Below are 19970 nucleotides of genomic sequence, written 5' to 3' on the forward strand. Positions count from 1 at the left end.
CCGAGTCGGTTGTAGGCTTGGTGGGGACGTTGGCGTCGATTTGTTTATTTCATGGCTGCTTCTGGGATGGGTTGTCAAGGCATAAGGCATGCATGGCCTGGAAATCGGGGTAGGAGCTTCTGTTCTTCGCTAGCGCATTGGAGCTAGAGAGCTTGACGCGCCTTGGTTCCCCCCTAAAACGCGCCCACCTTCGCCAAAAAGGTCAAAGGTCCCCTGTAATGAATGCCTTGCTAGCCAAACCACTCTACGCGGGTCACGCGGGTTTGCAGTGGCTTTTGCATCACCTACCTATTTTATACCATACTCACAACCCGTCCTTGCCCAGCATGGAGGACATTCAGATGGGCGACGACGCCAACCTCGAGCTCGAGACCCCCGCCTCCGACGTCTTCGTGCCGCCCTCCGTCCACCGCGAGACCCTGTATTCCGGCGAGTCCTACACACACTTCTCCGCCGTGCCCGACTCCCTGAAGCCGCCCGAGGGATCCGAATTGGGCGAGGCCTGCTGTCTGGGCGTCGACGAAGCCGGGCGCGGGCCCGTCCTGGGCCCCATGACCTACGGCGTCTTCTACCTGCCGTTGCCGCTGTCGGATCCGCTGCTCAAGACGACGCACCACTTCGACGACTCCAAGGTGCTTACTCCCGCCGTGCGGTCTGCCCTGATGGAGACGCTGTGCACGCCCGGGACCGTTCTGAACCAGTCGTGCGGCTGGGCCGTCTCGAACCTGAGCGCCCGCGACATCGGCGCCCACATGCTGCGGCCGACGGCGGCCTACAACCTGAATGCGCAGGCCATGGACGCCACCATTGCCCTGATCGAGGGCGTCCTGGCGCGTGGCGTCAACGTCCAGGAGATCTACGTCGACACCATCGGCCAGCCCGCCGCTTACCAGAAGAAGCTCGAGCGCGTCTTCCCCACCGTCAAGATCACCGTCGCCAAGAAGGCCGACAGCCTGTACCCCTGTGTCAGCGCCGCCAGTGTCTGCGCCAAGGTCACGCGCGACGCGTCCCTCGAGGTCTTGTACGAGGCGCGGGACCCTGCCCGCAGGGAACAGCAGCAAAATGGCAGTGGCGATGGAGAAGAGGAGGAGCAAAAACCCGAGACTATGTCGTGGGGGTCAGGCTATCCATCGGATGCTCGATGTGTCACCTGGTTAAAACAGAATATGCACCCCTTATTTGGCTGGGGCCCAGAGTGCAGGTTTAGCTGGGGCACGGCAAAGGATATGTTAGAAGGCAAGGGTGTCAAGGTAGAGTGGCCGCTGGACGAGGATGAGGGTACGAGTCGCGTGACCGATTTCTTCGTCGAGGGCAGCCGGGAAAAGGACTCCGACGAATTGGGCACTTGGTTTGGCACACCTGCCGGGCTTGAGGCCTTCTAACCACACGCTGCAGGGGGGCTCGACAGTTCTCCACGATAGGAGTCGATAAATACGCCGAGAAACCCCGAGGTGAGAGGATGGAGACTTTTGTATTATACCTACTAGACCCTGTCACGACCTTTAATGAACAATATATGCATTATATCCTGCGCTTTTCTGTTTCGCCATTTCCCCCCCATATGCCCGCCATCAAATATCGTCGTCATCATCCATCGACTTGGAGCTCTTCTTCCTGCCTCGGCTATCCAAGGTGTCCATGCTAACAGAGTCGCTGTCGCGGCCACGTGCTGGCATGGAAATGGCCTGTCTGGCCGTATCGTTGCTCTCGATGAACTCCCGAAGCTTTTGTTTGCCGATATCGATGCCCTGGCCCCAGGCAGCATTGCTCACCTGCATCATAGGGCCAAGCAGATTGAAAATGTACGCGACGTACGTTCCACCCATGATAACAATGAGCAGCAGAAACAGTACAGGGTTTCGCAGGACTAGAAAAGGTTAGCAGCCAAGTCTTTGTGCCAAGCACGAATGAATAAGACCAACCTGTAAGCAACTCATTCCACCCAAGAGCCAGGAGAATTCCGTAGAAGTACAATGGGACCTGGGCAACGCCGCCAATGGCACTGCGCTTAGCCTCGACATAGACACCATCGGCAGTCTTCTTGAAACGGACGACGAGATCCTGGCGCTTGCCCTCGCTCAAGACTGTCATCTCCTCCTCGAGGCTCTTGCCGTCCTCTTCGTCGACACCTCCGATAGGCGTAAGGTCGTCTTCATCCTCGGGCTCAGCACCTGGAGGTTGATGGCCAATGAACTCGGGCAGAGCCGGAGGCGTGTGGGTTGCAGAGAGCCTGAACTTCGAGAGAAGAGGAATGAGAGTCAACGTCGACTCTCGCGCCTTCGTATAGATGCCCTCGATGTCGTCCGCAGGTCGCCAGATACGGGGAACACCTGCCTCGTCGTAACGGAACTTATCCTCAAAGTTCTCTCGGAGCTTGAGCAGAATATTGCCTTCCATGACTTCCTCCTCAATCTTATCTCGCAGCGCGATCCAGCTCTTCCTTCGAAGACGCCACAGGCCGACATCGACTTCTTCTTGGCTGGCCTCAAAGCTTTTGGCCCTTTCGCTGAAACGAACCTCGGCCTCTTTGACAATCTGTTCGAACCCCTTCCAGATGCGATCCCACAAGTCCTTCTCGGTCGGCGGCTTCTCCCCTTCTTCGGGAGCACCAGCGCCGGCTCGGCCAGAACCAAGTTTGTTGAATTCCAAGCCGACCGAATCACCGAGTCGAGACTTGACCCAGCGTTCCACCCGCGTTGCCAGGCGGCGCATTTCCTCCTTTCGGAGCTTGGCGCTTACATCGTCCAGGTCCTTTTCAAAGAGCAAGTATTGGGACTTAAAGTTGGTCCAGGCCACGCCCTGGATAGCCAGACTCTTCGCCTCCTTCTCGTATTCCTCGAGAACTTTAGTCTTCTCAGAGTCGACGATCTCGGCGAACTCGTACGCGCCGCCCGACTTCTGGCCAGCCTTCACGGCGCCGGACACGGCATCGCTAAATGAAGCGACACCCGACTTGTGAGCAGCCGAGAGCTGACCGTGGTAGAGTGCTTTCAGCCGCTGGTCGATCTTTGTCTCCAACTCGGTCTGTTTGCGTTTGTAGACGCCCTTATGGTATCTGCTAGCAGACACCTCGAAGGCCTTGATGGCTTTTCCACGTGCAGCGCTTCCGGTACCACCCAGCTTCGGGAGAACAAAGGGCTGGCCGATGCGAGCTGACTCGGCCTGCTTCTCTTCCAAGGGTGACATTACTTCGTCGAATGCTACGAGGCACTCCCTAGAAATTTCGTCGCAGCGGAACTGGGCCAGCAACTCTTGTTGGGTCGGTAGATCCAGATCTTTGTTGTGGACGATCTGATCCCAAACGCCCTCGGCGTAGACGGAAAAGCCATCAGCAGGGATGCGCCGGTGGTACTCGGGCAAGAACACTCCGCCCTCAAGCTCTTGTTCGCCATGCTCGCCCTGGTTCTTTCCGCTTCGACTTCCCGAGACGAATCTTCGGCCCAGTCTGTCAACCTCGGATACGAACTTTTCTGGTTGCAAGATCTTGTGAGGAAGAGCGGAGAAAGCAAAGTCAAAGTAGTCTTCTATTCTAGAGTTTTCGAGGCCTTGTGGTTTTGAGATGGAGGACCATAGCTTGCTCAGATCCTGGATGAGGGTGTTTCGGAGGTTCGACAGCGGGGTGTTGCCAATATGGTCACGGATGACGAAAAAGAGAAGAGACCTCGGATTCGATTGCTTATCCTTGAGGAAGAGCTGCAGGTTCACCTCGAAGACGGTCTTGAGGAGGCCCATGTTGGCACCCTGGTACAGGCCGACCTGGTGTTCCCAGATGTTCACGATGAGGACTTCGCTGGTGGCCAGGGCGAAAAGGGCGCTCTTCCTCTCGAAATCCTGATCTTCACCCCGCTCGCGACCATCGGTTCCCTCGACATCCATGACCATGATGTTCTCGGCCATGGAGCCCTTCTTGTTCTTGGACATCCATATTCCCTTGGTTGTCTGGCGTCGCTCGGTCTCGGACATGACATTGAACTCGGTGCCGAACAGGTGGTTCAAGAGGGTAGACTTTCCGGTCGACTGAGAGCCGAAGACGGAGATGAGGTGGTAGTTGAAGCCCGCCTCGGCGACATCGGTGACTTCGAGGTACTTGTTAAGGGAGGTACTGCAAAGAACCGAGAGGTTAGGATCCCATGCCAGGAAGCCAGGTGAGGTGTTTAATGGTGCAGGCGGAGGTTCGACCTACTTGTATTCCTTGTCGCCGTCGATAACTTGGATGCCATGCTCATAGTGAGCCTTGGAGGGCTCGTCGCCCACGGAGGCGAAATGGCCGTTCATGTTAGGTTGGTTGGTGAGCAAGCAACAGAAATGTGTCTGCAAGTTGCTATAAAGGACGACTCGTTATGCAGGTGGGCAAGACTTATGCCATGGCGGCAGCAACGTGTGAGAGTTGGCAGGAGGGGGGACGTTGGAATTAGTGGACTTTGGACGGGACAGGATGACCAAATCACACGATAGATAGCTTTATTGTTGAGTGTGTGTGTCCAGTATGCTGTTATGTACATAACGTACATTAGTAGTCGAAATGACATGTGGTGGCCATTGTCCAGCAGACCCCTGCAAGAAGCCAGCCAACCTGTTAATCTGGGTTGCTCGTTAGCCACACAGCAAGACAGCCTGTCCGCAACCAATTGGGACCAAGCTGGCGGGCGGTGCGACCGACGGTGGACGGAATTCTTTATCGACGGTAGGTGTAGGCAGCTAGGCAGTCCGTACACAGACTAAACTGCTTCCGGTTACCTCGTTTGCGTTTGCGGCTTTGCAGTGCAGCAGTGCCAGCAGTGCCAGCAGTGCCAATTCGAACTCGTCTCCCACAGTGGCGGCGGCACCTGTGCACTACTACACACATTGCAATGCGCTGACGTACCTACTGCCAATCTGTCCTCCACATAAGCAAAAGCAAATGCCCTCCATGTCTCGCCACATGCATTGCATGCGGATGCGGCATGGCTGACATCCATCCAGCCCGGAGAGGCTCAACAACGGTATGCTATTTGGCAGTGCCTGGCGGAGAGCTATGATGGCCAGAGTTTTATAGCCTTCCCAGGACCCTTCTCTCTGATCCTGGTCATTTAATTGAGTTAGTGAATTCGAGTAAATGAAGGAAGGTTCCGCCACCGACAGCGTAGGAGACTGTAACAACCTATGTATTTATTTGTATTGATTGACCTTCCCGCTTCGGTTCTTTATGCAGCCCGGCAGGCCGGCCAATGCAGCACACAGGCACAGGTCCACGATTACGTAGGGCCTGCAATTCAAGTGCAATTCTGCACATCACGACGGACTGAGATCATGGAGTTGCCTTTTCCAGAAACAATATATGGACGAGAGCAATGGAGTGTCATGGGGTAACATCCAATGGAAACAACAAATGAATCCCCATGGATGGTCTCGCCTCCGTCATGGTGGACCCTGTTACAGGCCATTGAAGCAGCCCAGACCAGACGTCGGAGCGCGGTTAACAGGTGATTCGGGGGTATTTGCCCACCCTGGCGACCCAAGTACATAAAATCGTCCAACCGTCTCCTGCCGTCTGCTCGGTTACGGGACTTCGTGATTTCCCGTCTTCTCCTTTCCCCCTTTCGCATGCAATTTCACGCCGCCATATTTAGAGAAGGGCAACAGCATGGCAGTTGGCTCTATTTCCATTCGTTATTGCATGCCTTTTTTGTCTTGACTTACCCCCACATTTCTCTCCGGCGACACTGATATAGAACGGAAAGAAACCAGAAATGTCTGTCAACGACGATGGCAATCTGACCGATTCCGAAAAAAAGCGGACTGCCTCGTCGGAACTGAGCGCTGCTGAAAGTTACGGAATCCCGACCCACGGGAAGCATCCTGACCTTTTGGACTTTGACGAGATACCAGAATGGGCAAAAGACAACAAATTTGTCCGCGGCGGCTACCGCCCTGAGTCGGGATCCGTCAAAAAATGTGTTCAGAGCTGGTTCTACTTGCACAATGAGACAATCAACATTCACTCGCATCTCATCCCGGCCGTGCTGCTTTTTCTGGGCGAGGTGTACCTCATTGCGCCGCTGCCATTCCGGTACGGCCATGTTAGTTTAGGGGACTACCTGATTGTGGCCTTCTTTTTTGTTGTCGACAACAGTCTGCTTCGGGCTATCTGCTACCTACCACACACTCATGAACCACTCTCATCGGGTTGAGAAGCATTGCCTGAAGCTTGATTTCGTCGGCATCATCATACTGATCCTGGGCGCCTTCTTCTCGAGTATATACTGTACTTTCTGGTGCGAACCTGACCTACGGCAAATATACTGGGCAACGGTGCGTATTTCTACCCTCCCCCACCCGATCACAACCTTGGTATACTGGCTTTGAGCGTTGTAATTGATTCGCATTGATTTTCCAGGTCGGCGGACTAGGCGCAATCTCAGTCATCGTATTAGTGCACCCGAAGCTTCAAGGGCCTAAGTGGCGTACACTGCGGCTGCTCACGTTTGTATGCACTGGATTGGCCGGCATTGCTCCCTTCGTCCATGGTGGTATCAAGTTTGGCTTCCCCCAGATGGCCTTGCAATCTGGCTTGCCGTATTACATGACGGAAGGAGTCATGTTTCTGACGAGTGCTGCCATCTACGGAGTGAGTCCAAAGCCCTTCCCTTCTCCTCCCTATACTCCCCATCCTCCCCTCGGCGGTCGAAGTTTGCTTTGTACGCTTGATTTTCTAACTTGTAGGAGACGCGATTCCCCGAAAAATTCTGGCCGGGGCGGTTCGACATCTTCGGGTCGTCGCATCAAATATTCCACGTGGTCGTCGTGATGGCCACAGTATTCCACCTTGCCGGGGTAATGACGGCACTTGATTACAACTTTAATAGCCGGTACTGTTCTACGCGCTGACGGCGGAGAGCTGGGCGTTGGAGTCTCGGGCCGAATAGATAGACCTACATGAATTTTGATTGGCGATTTGTTTTTGAACGCACGTCAGACGCAGTTCATATTGAACCTATGGTGTGTATGGTTTGTCCCCTCGATGCAGTGCGACGTTCCATGTTGTACTACGCCTCTGCTACGCACCCGTATCGCCTACGACATATATGGTCCGACCACAGTTCAGCCTCCAGGCTTGATGTCCGTTATTCCACTCGATAAGTATTACCAGCGGCAGGACAATTGTATCCTGTCACATCGTTTTAAGGAGCGTTGTTAAGCAAGGTTGCTGTCCGTTTTCGGGCTACAAGCATCTTGAACTACATACAGACAATGATAGTATAGAGTGATATATATACATATATATATATATGTACACATTTCTATATTTCTATATAGAACCCGCCTACGCGCTGCCGTTTTAGGGATACTTAGCATTTAGATGTAGCTTCATAGCTTCATTGCACCTGTCGACCCCCCGGTGCGGAGCGGCCTTAGCAGCTCAATGCTGGGCCCCCACCTCGGTGCTGTGCTGGTGTCCTATCAATCGGGGGTGATGTGGCAGTTGTCATTCTTAGGTAACCAGCACCAACCGCAAACGTCTTGACCTAGCAATATCACCATCAACCTACCTCTGGCCACCTCTGGCCACCTCTGACCTAGACCACCCACCCCTTCTCGCACATTACAGCCAGTCTCTAGGAAAAGCGAGCGTCTCCTAGTCCGCTCCCAACAACAACGTGCCTACGCGGCATTTGCAGCGACACATCCTGCCAATATGACAGAAACAGTGCAGCCTCCAGAGGATGCAGTTGCCGCCCGTGCGGCTGAGCAGACACGTTTGCGCAAAGAACGGCGTGAGGCCAAGATCAGAGCCGGTGGCACGGCGCGATTGAACAAGATCACTGGCCTTGGAGGCGGTTTACAACGAGGTACGAGCAGATGAAAAACCAAGTCTGGTCAGGCGCAGCTTTTTCCAAATCCCCCAGTAACTAACATGGACAAAAAAGACCCCGAACCCCAAGCAGCACCTTCCACCACCCCAGCTCCCTTGCCTGCAGGACTGGCAGACACACCAGCAGCACCTAGGGCAACTTCTGCTCCCAACCACGACGATCCCGAAGAAGTCGACATATCACAACACTACTATGCGCCGCGCACGAGCGGTCGCGTGCCTCCGCCCGGCAACGAGCCCTCCATGTCCGAGGCGCAGCTCCGCCAGATGATGCTGGGCTTCGATCGACCCGCTCCCCAGGTATCGGCACCCCACCGTCGCACAACCCGTGGCTTGACCCTTCTGCAGCGGGAACCCCTGCAGGCATGCCGCCACCAATGCCGCCGGGAATGGAGGGCATGGAGAATGACCCGATGATGCAGATGCTGCAGAAGATGATGGCCGGTGGTGGGGCTCCAGGCGGTGCGGGTGGAGCCAACCCGTTCGCTGGGACTGGCATGGAGTCGCTCCTGGGCAGCCTGGGCGGTCTGGGAGGCGCAGGCGCAGGCGACCCTAGCATGCAACAAGCTGCGCAGACCGTGGCCGACAAGACGGCTAACATCTGGCGCATTATCCACGCCGTCTTCGCGCTGGGCTTGGGTTTCTACGTGGCGCTGTCAACGACCTTCACGGGCAGCAAGAGTGAGCGCGACATGCTGGCCCTCTCCATCGACGATGACGGCGAGAGCGCCGACCTGCGGAAGTCCATCTCGACCTTCTTCTACATCTTCTCGTCGGTCGAGGCGATCCTGCTCACCTCGCGCTACTTCCTCGACAAGCACCGCAGCCCGCCCTCGGGTATCATGTGGACCCTCGTGGGCTTCCTCCCACCGGCGCTGAGCGGCACCATTCGGCATGCGCTGCGTTACAGCCAGATGTTCAGCACGGTACGCAACGACGCCCTGGTATGCGTGTTCGTGCTAGGAGTGTGCTGCTGGCTGAGGTCATAGGCCTTACTTCAAGGGCGGAACACGGCAATGGATGGGTTGACTGGCTGGCTGGCTTGGCCGTTGGACGGATCGGTACGGAAAATTTAATATGAGAACAAGACTTTACTGCTAGTGCTGTGCTTCGTGTTGCCAACTGTTTGTCTGCATAGCGAGGTTTATTTGGAGATTGGGACACGACTAAGTATACTTCCGTATGCCCTTTGATGATTAATATTAAATAAAAGAATAACCACGCACGCAACTGTAGCGTTATGAAATCATCAGCCGTCTATTGTACAATGCTTCCAGCCAACATGAGTCGTTGTCTATCCTTTCCCTCGCTACACATGATATCCGTATATTTATACAAGTAGTAACACAAAGAAAGAAAAGACAGATGCCAAATCAAGGTCTCAGCACCGTATTCAAAACATTGCCGAACACGCCCCGGACCCGTTTCGGATTCTCCAGGGCACATGTGAAGACGACAGCGGTGCTCGCCGCAAATACCAGCGTCTCGCGCCACTGCTTGTCGAGCGAGTAGCGCCGCGGCAGCAGCGTGGCCATGGCGCGGGGGGGCGACAAAGAGGGCCATGTCCTTGCGCCGCCCCGGGTTCTCGAGCATGATGCTCCAGCCGCAGGCGAAGCAGCCCGTGCCGACGCATAGTCCCCCGTCGATGCGGTTGCGGGCCTCGGTGTCCCTACCCAAGAGATGGGGGCCGATCCGAGTCCGGGCCAGACAGACGCCGTAGTAGAAGAAGGTGATGAAGGCGCCCAGGAACGCCGACGAGCGGGCCGCCGATAGCAGAGCGGACTTGAGCTTCCGGAAGCTCGGCCGCCGCGCTACGAGCAGGAGGTTCAGGGGCAGGTACGTAAATAGGGACCAGCGGAAGGACCGGTAGAACCGCGACAGTGCGTGGTACTCGCACGACGGGCCGCAACCCATGTGCACAACTTCGCAGGGGAAGGGGACGGCTACGGCCGGGTCGCCCCACTGCAAGGGCCACTTGTACTCGAGGCACATGCCTTGGAGCAGCGACGCCTGGCCCGTATCTTCGCCATAACGCAGTTCTTTCGTGCGGCAGCGTTGCAGGGCTTTGATGAGGCGCTTGTCTACAGACGCGGCGGAATCTATCCACTTGTTATAGGCCCGCGGTAATCTCGAGGGGTAGTAGAACCATGACCACATGATTAAGGCGCACGAGGCCGCAAACATTGTGGGGTCAGCCAGGTTGGAGATAGCCGTCTCGAACTGAGTAAAGTTGTTAACATCCAGACGAATAACGCAAATCTATTGGAGCACCTACGTTGGTCCATTGCTTGTCAGCGACTCCCCGTGTTCGCCTTTGGGACCATAGTTCGCCGATGATCACATCAAGAGCTCGAGTTAAGGCGAATAGTGACAGATCCAGTGTTCTACCAGCATAGTTGATCGTCTCAGGAGTGCTGCTCGAGGTCTCATTGTCTCCTGCAGCAACTGTCTCCGTGAACCCCGGGCTCGCCTTAGACTGCAGCAATTTGAGGCTGAGACATGCCGCAGTGAATGTAGCTAGCCATCGCGTCAATCTACAAAATAATCAGCTCCAGTAGTAGAGGCATAATATCACGTATGCCACTTATATTAGGCATATCGTTATATAGTGCACTCTTTGGGCCCCATGTAGGGGCGGGTACAACACACCTTTTGCGAGCTGCAGCAGAAAGTGAACCTGGTGGGCGAGAGCAGAGCCTTCGGAGTAGGATCTAGCACGCAAAGTCAGTAACCAAGCTAAGGACCGACTACCATAAGCCACAACGATAGGAACGGCCTGCAAGGTAAGCCGAAAACCATGATGTCCAACCTACCTCGAAAAGTGTGCTTCCGCCAACAAGAGCTGCGCAAAAGGTAGGGAAGCGCTGGGGATCAAGTCCTCCGCGAAGGATGCGCTGCAAGGATGCCACAGGAGGTTCGCGCGGGGGTTGCAGCGCGCCATTATCCGGACCATCACCCCTGCCCCTCCTGGCGGTTGTAACCTGCTGTAGAACCAAGGTGAAGAGCCTCGGTACCACGGCGGACGCGTAGCCCAGGGCGTAGGCGCGTACGAGTGGCCTCAGAGAAGGGGGGATAGACCTGTCCCATTTCCGCGGCGGACCTCCTCTGGCTGCGGCTGCAGACCGAGGTTGTAGTGAAGATGTCATTGCCGCAGTGTGACGAGGGTGCTACTGCACCGGGTGGTGAAGTAGTAATGGTGGTAGGAAACGAAAAGACGGTGATAGTTTTGCATGGCCCAAACAATTGGTCAACATGGGTAGTAGGGGGATAGCGGCTGTGCTCAAGTTCTTTTCAAGCAAAAGAAATCCGCGAATGTCTCAACAAGAGAGATCCTGGTCGTTTCTCCAGACATAAGGAAATCCGGGGCAGGGCCTAAAAAAAGGGCCAAGGCCGACCGATCGACTATATTGATGGGTCAGAAATCAAAGCTGAAGCAGCGGCGGAGAGAGGGGACAATGCCGAGCGGCGGGGGGCTGTTGGCGTTGCCGATAGAGCGTGTGGGAGAGGACGTGTGCGTTTGAACAATAAGATGCACCGACTCAACATCCCTCGTCACTGGCAAAGGAAAATGAGGAGTCGAAGAGTCCGTGACGTGTGTGTGTGAGAGAGTGTGCATGTATGTGTGACTAGGCCTGGCCAACCGAGCTATACGCTAGAAGGAGAGGGTGTCGAGATCTGGATATGCCGCCAAGTGACTGCTATCGTTGGCTTAGATTGGCTCCGATACGTATGAGAGCCTCCTATACGGTAATCGGGGCCGAGCCGCAATACTGATGCTGCATGAGGATCAATGCACGCATAGCATGTGCATACACACACCCCGGGAAGCCTGCCGACACTGGGCAAGAGACGGCGGAGGACGATCGGATGATTCGGGGGAGGAGGCTACGACGACGGGGACGATGGACTGTACTGGGCCAAGGCTCGAGCAACACGCATATGGTTTTCTCCTACATCCATTAACCTACATAATCATGAACCGGAAAAAAGAGTTGAGCCTCAAAGCCCCCATGCAGTCATGGACCGCGAGGGTGGCGCTGCGACGCGCTGCAGCCCCAAAACGAAGCTAAAGAGAATGTTGACATGTTTGATGACTGTATAGCAAACACGATGCAGCGCTCTTTCTTGTCTTGTTCTCAAGAACCCGGACAGCCACCTGGCGTCGCTGGCCTCATTCTAGTGGGATGATGGAATGGAATGGCTACATGCAGCCCATGCAGCCCATGCAGCCCATGCAGTCCATGCAATCAGGTACCCTCACCACATTCACCTGACGACGACGACCTGGAGTGAGGACGTGATGGTTTGACATGTGAAATCCGGTGGGTCGAGCAGCCAGCTGGACTAGCTAGCTCTTGGCTCCCAGGTCTCCAGGTCTCCAGGTCTCCAGGTCTCCAGGTCTCCAGGTCCCTAGGTCCCTCTTGCAGCAGCACCAGCAGAAGGTGGCAGGCCTATCAGGGGAGTGTGTGTCGGACACTTGACCACTTCGAGTAGGTGAGCCAACAAATCGTCGAGCAGCCCAAGCTGCAATTTCATCTGTGTGGTTTATTATTATGCAAGAGACACCCTTCAGGTACATACAGTTCAACTGAACTAGCTTTCGCGTAATGCATGCATGTAGGGAGCTGCAGGAATCTTCTCCTACATATTACTGACATATGGGCGTACTACCGTACAGTTTTATCTTCTCAAGACTTGAAGGCGTGAGCAGTCAGTCAGTCGGCTTGGTGGAGGTCTTTGGACCCCAGAGTCTTGGGCGGTCCGCTGGGGGTTGATTACGGGCGACGGGCTACGGGCTGCGGGCGGGACCTATGCTGAGGCCACGGCGGAAAATAGTATTGAAGTCGGGTCCTACATGATACGATCAGGCTTGTTTATGGGCATAGAAATAACCATTATACCCACCCGCCATCACCCGTCTTGGCAGCCTTGACCAGGAAAAAACTTTCTCAAATCAGGAACCGCGTCCATGCCAAAACAGCAGTTCAAGTGAACCAACAAAGCCTAGGCATCATGCTTGCATAACTCGTAGTACGAGGAATAAGACTCGATCAAATATCCAGGGCTAGCAGCTCTGTCTCTCTCTCTCTCTCACACACACACACTAGTCCTAACAAGGTAGGAAAGAAAAGAGTTCCACGGCCCAATGGGCTGTAGCTTGATTGTTGAGCTGCAAGGCAAGTGCGCCAGCGCGGAGTAGCAGGGGTCTTTTCGGTTTTCTCCAGCGAATGACCTCGAGCGCCCGGAGGAGCATTTCGTTCGTTCCCTTTGGACTTTGGATCTGCAAGAACTGGAGAGGGTCGCTTTGTGTTTTTTCCCCTTCTCAGCCAACATCCCGTGCTCTCCATGCCGTTCGGTTCACCCTCCCAAGTACCCTGATATACATAGATTTCTCGAGACCCGGTCTGCCGCACCGCACCCTTTACTGCGAATATACCATGACTTGCGCCGGGGGTGGGATCACTGCCGCCCGTTGTTGCTGCTGCATGTCATGATACGGCTGGCCTCTCTATACTACCACTACTACCACTACTACCTAGCATACATGCTTTTGATTACCTGCTGCTTCTCCCTCGCCCACACACCTTCCAACCACCTACTCCATCCGCCCAATAGGGCAAGGCAACATCCTGCTTCCTCCGAATCCCCAACTTCTTAGACCCCATACCTACCTGGGCAATTCCGCTCTGTTCTGGCTTGATCATCGCCTTGCCCGGAGCGCATACCACGGGCCTCGACTTCGAATAGTATGCTACGGTCATGACCATGTTTGGTACAGCAATGTGCAGCAACCTCTTACGTCCTCTACTGTTCCTGTCCCGATTCTGAGCAAACGGCCGCAATAGCCACTTCAAGCGAAGTCGACACGACTCTCTCTTCACTCCTCCGTGTCGGTCCTGCGCGTCCGCCGCCGCCCTTCCCACGCGAGACATACTTTTGCGAGGTAGCACCTAAACCACTGCCACGGGGCGAGCGTACGCACGAGCACATGCCATTCTCGCCCACCACTCCGCGCTCAAACTTCGACTACATCGCACCTTGCCAAACAACCGCTGCGCAGGATCTGGTAACACTGGTCACCACCGGGGATCCTTGCAGTCCACGGCCTTCCTGCTCTAGTCCGCCGTTGCCCTTAACGCGCCCCCTTCGCCAGACCCGATGACTGGTAAATTCTCGACCCGCAGCTGAATCTACCACGACCAGGCGACCACCGACCGCTCTCGAGTCCCTGCCGCTTGCACGACAAGTCCTTTTCGACCTTTACGCCGAGAAGAAGCACCCATGCTAGCAATACAGCGTCCCAGGATGGGTTCGTCGCAGCCGCCTGACGGCGCAGGGCCGTTTGGATGTATGTGATGTACTCGCAAACATGTTATTGCTGGAAGTGGACGTTGGCGTACTAACATCGTTCAGACTCGTTTACAACCGATGATAATCTCTTCCTTCAACCTCCCGAACCTGCGCCTGGAGAGCCACTCCTATCCTATGAGGATGATCGCGCGTTGCACACTTTCTTCGACCAAATCCAGTCCAATCAGTACGGTGGTATAGCGTTCGGAGAAGGCCTTACTTTCAGTGACTCATGGCATGATCTGCCGCCACAGTTCATGGGCTCTGCCACGTCGTATGGACACCAGCCGGCTCAACCTTCCATGTCTATAGAGTTCACAGACCCCGACGACTTTCATGATGTTTTCCATTTTGCATCCTCGAGTTTGATGGCGCCGCCGCCGCCACCACCCCAACGGCACGCACCGCACCCGCCGCTACACTCGCCGCTTGACCACGGCACACCTGCCGACGCTGCCGCTGTCCTAACTGCTCTCCACAACGGCCACCCCGGGCGGCCGAGCAGCATCAATCACGGCCACATCCTCTCACAACCCATGGGACCTCCTCCGCCGAGCCTCCAACATCGGAGTCATTTCCACCCTGAGCGGTCTGGCCCAATGCACACGGTTCCTATACCAACGACAGTGGGACATATGCCAGAGCCGCGTGGTGGCGATCATATGTTTTCTGACATGACGTTTGCTAGCCCGCATGTCCACAGCAACCAAAGAGCTGTTCAAATACCGGAGGACGTGCAATGGGGCTCAGATACCAGTTTCGGTAGGGGGCACTCTTTTATACCGGCATCGGAAAGAGAGACTGCTCCGGCACTCGAGAACGAGCGCATCAAATACATCGAGTGCCTACAACTTAGCAACAGCACGTCCAATACGCGTCCTTCAAGTCCAGCAGTAAATGGAGAATCAAGTGCTGATGGCATGCGCAATGGCCATATGAACGGCGTTGGAAGAAAAGATCCTGAGGTGCTGCCCCGGAAACGGCGGAAGAGCAAAGCAAACGAGGACGCCACCCCCGACGACGACGTGGACGACTCAACCACTGCTCCAGCAAAGGCGGCAGCAGCGAGGAAGAGGAAATCAAAGCTCGATCTCGGCAAGGCGGAGGACATGTCTTTGGTGGATGACACTCCTGGCAAGCGGCGGAAGTCCAACGCCAATGGCGCAAAGCCTCCACGCGAAAACCTGTCTGAAGAGCAAAAACGAAGCAATCATATCAGAAGCGAACAAAAACGACGTACACTGATAAAAGAGGGCTTTGACGATCTTCAAGAAATCGTTCCGAATCTGAGAAATGGCGGTTATAGCAAGAGTTCGATGCTACAGCTAGCAGGAGAATGGCTCGACAACATGTTGAAGGAGAATGAGCTGTTGTCTAGCTAGCAAGCGGAGCATCTGTACATCATGATGATATGCGCCTATATTTCACTTACGATGAACGAGGACGGAAAGAGGAAAAGCTTGAGTGGGAACTAAACCCAGGTATAGGAGTTTGCCAGGCTGGATTTGAGACATGGGACTAGGCGTCACCCGGAGCATATCGAATTATAGGGGTGGCTGTGTCCAATTTTCTTGCCCCTCGGGGATATGGCGGCGCCTTCCTGCTTTTGTTTCTGATACCTTTGTTTTTCAGGAAAGGGGGCATGTAGTATGAGACCACTCTACCCTCCCTACCAGCGATGATTTCTGACTTGCAATTCGATGAACGGGTGAGAATGAAAAAAGATACACCGCCGAGGGATTAGAGAGCACATGTCCCATACCCCCTCCCCTCCCCCCCCACCTTGAACTGCGTTGTATTGTTGTCGTTTCGTGGTGCTGCGTATGCAGCAATACATGCCACTTACACTAATAAAGAAATGCCCTCGTGTCCTGCGTGTGGTTTTGGAAAGGCCTCTGGTGGTGGTTCTGGTTTTATTTTGTCATTTGACACTTGATGTTTTAAGATATCCCCCCAATTATGTGGAAGAGGCAGAGGAAGAGGAAGAGCCCAGGCAGCTCGCGATGGCATTGCCTTTGGAACATTGGAGGGTTGGACTGAAATGGAGGGAGTGAGTGCTGGAACCTGCTTGATCAGTCAAAAGCAAAGACTACATGTATATAGCCTAACTTGGCATATACAACCCAACAATCCCTGTGATGCACGGGGCCTCTTTTCTCGTTTTGCATTTCGTTGTGTATTTCCATCTAACTAGTCGCTGCCTAAGGTGTGGAACCGTATATGTGCACTCATTGCAAACTCTGGAATGCGCTGACCGCATTCAGGACATCTGCGGGATTCGCCACCATCATCGCTGTCCTCATCCCAGACCATCACCATACCCCCCGTATCTCCTTCCGCCGGGTGGTCGTGGTCAGCGTCGTCAGTAACTAACACGCTCTGTGTGCTTTCCGTTGGCACTTGAGTTACCTCGGCAGCAGCAGTAGTAATGTTGTCGCTTGAAGGTCTTGGCTTGGCAGGGAGAACAGGTGGGTCTGGCAAGTCATCATTGTTGTATGCCGTGAACTCCTTTAGCTTAGCATCTTGTGTCCTGAACATCTTGGAGATATCCCGGCCACCGCCAATGCTCCCGTCTTCGTTACCTGTAGGCACCATGTTTGTCACACATATATTGACCAGGGTTAAGTTCCAGTTCTGGCGTTCGTTATGAAGACGTCGAAATAGCGGCAGTACGGCCTCGTTGACAAGTCGTTCGGCTATGTAGTCAATGCCGTCCTTGAGACCGAACACGAACGTGGGCAACGGAGAGCTTCGCGAACTACGATTGTAGTAGGTGTCGCGCGGTGGTGGCGCCTGCTGGTTCTTGCTGCCCACGACAACGCTCGGTTTGGATTTCACGCGGGTCGACAAGCGTAGAGTCTTGGGGTACGCGAGCCACTTCTGGGCCATTTCTGTCGTCCTGGAAGTAGTCTCACCTATCAATGGTTGACTATTACCATCGCCATCCGCCACCACGAGGTCCACGCGCATCCGTTGGATCAAGGAGCGGGATAACAAACGCAATTCCCGCATCAACTCTGTCTGTGTATTCAGTGTCTTGGCCACGTACGTGTCTTCGATGCCGATCTGCGTGGGAATGTCACTCGTCTCTTTGACGTCGGTGAGATCGACGCCGTGCAGCATATTCCACACCTTTTCACCGATGCCACGCTCCGTCCCGGCTCCACCGAGGATCCTCTCGAGCAGGCCGGGGGAAATATCTGGGTGCGAAAGAACCTCGCGCGCAGTGATCTTCACTGACTGGTCGTGGTCGTGAGGGGAGGGCTTCGCTGGGCCGCTGCAGGATGTGGCTCTCCACCAGCTGCGAGGCTTTGAATCCCATGCCCGGGATCTTGCGGATTGGCCATTCGTCCATAAACGACTGGGCATCCCCATCGTGGAGATTGAGCAGGGTCGTCTGGTTCTTGGGTTTATTTTTGGTGCCGGCTAGTTTCGCCAGCACCTTGTTGGTAGATACTCCGCAGGTGGAGGTATACCCGAAATCCTCCTCCAGCTTATGTCGTAGATAGGCCGCCAGGTGAGAAGCGACTAGTAAGCGTGTATACGACGGATTCGCGAGCGTAGGACCATCATAATTTTGACCGTCATCAGGGCATTTTGCGGCAGCAGGTATGGTGCAGCCAAAGAAGGCACTTGCGTCGAAGGCAAATCCCTTCTCGGGGTCTTGCTCCGAAAGCTGGAAGAAGGAGCGCGCCAGGGCGTGAGGATTCAGCAGCTGAACATTGTACTCGATGATGTCGGTAACATCCAGGAACACCTCGTCCAAACCCAGCCGCTCGACCTTCCGGTTCCAAGAGTGCGAGCGCAGGAAGGACCAGAGCCTCTTGGATACGTCGCGAAAGCGGGTGAGGTTCTCGCCGTTGCGCAGCACCAGCTCGGGGCAGATCTTCTCCGCCTCGGAGATCAGCATCAGCTTCTTGACTCCTTTCGCGCGGGCGACATAGTTACAAGTGGCCAGTATGCTCTTCTGCTTGACGCCCAGAGGCCGTGCTCTTAGTGCCGGCTCCTCATTTTCGAAAACACTTGCGTAGAAGCAATCGTAGTCCTGGCAATGACATCCGGATTAGGCATGGAAGACGACAGATCGGACGGATCTCTCCTAAGCGCGGGGCAGGTTTAGACTAGCTTACGAAGTGCAATATAATTCTGTCATCCTGGGGCGCGGGGATTCTGGTGAAAGTCCGGGAGGATTGTCTCATCAATAGCGGGGTGGTCATCTTGCGCCACGCCCGGCCGTAATGAAGATTGCTCTTTGATCAGCCATGGAAACCGGGGCGGTCAGTGGTGGTCTAGGCGACGACAGCTTGTGTTACACCGAGCTGTGGCGCGAGCATACGCAAACACCAAATATCAAGGCTGTGAATGACTCCATTCAGACACGGAGCAGGGAGTCCGGATTAGAGATTAGAGTGCTTAGAGCTTGGAGCTTAGGGGCCAAAAATAAACAACGGTCCGTGCGGGTGATCTATTACAGGCAGCCGGGGCCAAGGGAATAAGAGGAAGTCGCTCTGGATAGTCGACCAGTTTGAGTACAGAATTGTCAAATACATAGACTTACACGCAGGCACCCTTATTTGTGCAATCGTCTGCTGTTTGGCTTTGTCGTTCTCCCCTCGTGGCCTCCGACCGATGACGTTGCCCATCGGGACAACATAGTAAGTAATGCCGCCAACACACTATATTTATATCTGATTCAAAACGATGGATCGGGCGATCCCGTGTCTACTTTTATCGCTGATCGCAGACTGACAAAGTCGGCGGCCGGCTGATTCGGGCCAACAAGCTCGGGTCATGTACGTGTACACAGGTCTTTTCGAAATGTCGGTATGAATGCGTGTGAGGTCGGTAGGCATTCACCAAAATAGCAACCCTCAGTCCAAAGCCCGACAAGTCCGAAAAGTTGGTCGTTTTTGCGCCACAACCCGAGTAAGACACCCAGACGCCCAAACAATAGAATCCAGAAATAGATGGAGCTCAAGTTCGACTCGTGTGATATATTACTACATACTACACGTTTTACATTGATCCGCTTGACCCACGACGACTCAGTAAATCGGGGCTCGGGCACTTGAGACACTCTTCGTGTTCTTCGTCTTTAGGGTGGAAGGGTGGCTCCCTAGCGGAAAGGCCATGGCTTCGCACACAGCATGCTGGACCTGGTGTCCCGTGTATCGACTCAACTCTTTCTTGCGTATTCCTTCCTATTTCGCTGCGGCTCCGAGGTTTGTTTGCCATTAGTCGTGCGGCTAGTCGTCAGGTCTGTGGCTCAAGCTCCCTGTCATCCGTATTACTGGGATTGCCCGAGTCCGCCCCAATCGAAGCTGACGACGATTCAGCACCTCAGAGGATGTTCATATTGCAAATCATGCTCCCCTCTCCTTACTCAGATGGAACTTCTCTGTGTCCAATACGCGGTTCTCCGGAGCTAGTCCAATTGGATGGATTGGACCGACAAAGGGAAAAGGAAGCCACGAGCTGACGAGGCCCAAACAAACATCTCCACCCGTGTCGTCCTACCTACTACGAGTCCAACTCGCGCCGCTCGCCTCTGCTTGTGTGCGGGGAACATGGAACTCCTTGTTGGGTCGCTAAGATGTCAGACAAGCCAGACAAAATAGACGCCGAAAGGTTCAAGTCCAGCAAAGAGGCGGTCGGCCCCAACAGGTCGTATGCGCGTTCAGACCAGGGTTAGCCGACTTTACCAAGCTGCTGATTTGCTTACTTGGGTCGGGATGCTTGCTAGTTGTTATAGGCCAGGATCCCTCGG

At 54.7% G+C, this 19970-nt stretch overlaps 7 protein-coding genes across 7 annotated transcripts; 4 read left to right on the forward strand and 3 right to left on the reverse strand.

Annotated features, from left to right (window-relative positions):
- Positions 1–326: 326 nt before the first annotated feature.
- Positions 327–1382, forward strand: PG998_009666 (ribonuclease H-like domain-containing protein; the record flags this gene model as incomplete). Its single annotated transcript, XM_066876482.1, has 1 exon — positions 327–1382. The coding sequence occupies one exon, from the start codon at positions 327–329 to the stop codon at positions 1380–1382; it is 1056 nt and encodes a 351-aa protein (XP_066728638.1).
- Positions 1383–1571: 189 nt separating this feature from the next.
- PG998_009667 (SEY1) lies at positions 1572–4275 on the reverse strand (the record flags this gene model as incomplete). Its single annotated transcript, XM_066876483.1, has 3 exons — positions 1572–1867; positions 1923–4102; positions 4184–4275. The coding sequence occupies 3 exons, from the start codon at positions 4273–4275 to the stop codon at positions 1572–1574; spliced, it is 2568 nt and encodes an 855-aa protein (XP_066728639.1).
- A 1454-nt stretch (positions 4276–5729) lies between these two features.
- On the forward strand, positions 5730–6867 carry PG998_009668 (mPR-like GPCR protein; the record flags this gene model as incomplete). The annotated part of the gene is made up of 4 exons (XM_066876484.1): positions 5730–6063; positions 6113–6291; positions 6377–6607; positions 6703–6867. The coding sequence occupies 4 exons, from the start codon at positions 5730–5732 to the stop codon at positions 6865–6867; spliced, it is 909 nt and encodes a 302-aa protein (XP_066728640.1).
- An 808-nt stretch (positions 6868–7675) lies between these two features.
- On the forward strand, positions 7676–8841 carry PG998_009669 (uncharacterized protein; the record flags this gene model as incomplete). Its single annotated transcript, XM_066876485.1, has 3 exons — positions 7676–7829; positions 7908–8152; positions 8248–8841. The coding sequence occupies 3 exons, from the start codon at positions 7676–7678 to the stop codon at positions 8839–8841; spliced, it is 993 nt and encodes a 330-aa protein (XP_066728641.1).
- Positions 8842–9225: 384 nt separating this feature from the next.
- On the reverse strand, positions 9226–10998 carry PG998_009670 (uncharacterized protein; the record flags this gene model as incomplete). Its single annotated transcript, XM_066876486.1, has 5 exons — positions 9226–9345; positions 9404–10072; positions 10128–10386; positions 10502–10563; positions 10666–10998. 5 exons carry the CDS (start codon positions 10996–10998, stop codon positions 9226–9228), a joined length of 1443 nt encoding a protein of 480 aa, XP_066728642.1.
- Positions 10999–14031: 3033 nt separating this feature from the next.
- Positions 14032–15585, forward strand: PG998_009671 (uncharacterized protein; the record flags this gene model as incomplete). The annotated part of the gene is made up of 2 exons (XM_066876487.1): positions 14032–14201; positions 14267–15585. Exons 1-2 carry the CDS (start codon positions 14135–14137, stop codon positions 15583–15585), a joined length of 1386 nt encoding a protein of 461 aa, XP_066728643.1. The 5' UTR covers positions 14032–14134.
- An 808-nt stretch (positions 15586–16393) lies between these two features.
- Positions 16394–18420, reverse strand: PG998_009672 (uncharacterized protein; the record flags this gene model as incomplete). The annotated part of the gene is made up of 3 exons (XM_066876488.1): positions 16394–17443; positions 17502–18248; positions 18334–18420. The coding sequence occupies 3 exons, from the start codon at positions 18418–18420 to the stop codon at positions 16394–16396; spliced, it is 1884 nt and encodes a 627-aa protein (XP_066728644.1).
- Between the last annotated feature and the right edge of the window lie 1550 nt (positions 18421–19970).

Source organism: Apiospora kogelbergensis, assembly GCF_038363985.1.
Source record: "Apiospora kogelbergensis strain CBS 113332 chromosome Unknown utg000006l_segment0_segment0, whole genome shotgun sequence".
NCBI lineage: Eukaryota > Fungi > Ascomycota > Sordariomycetes > Amphisphaeriales > Apiosporaceae > Apiospora > Apiospora kogelbergensis.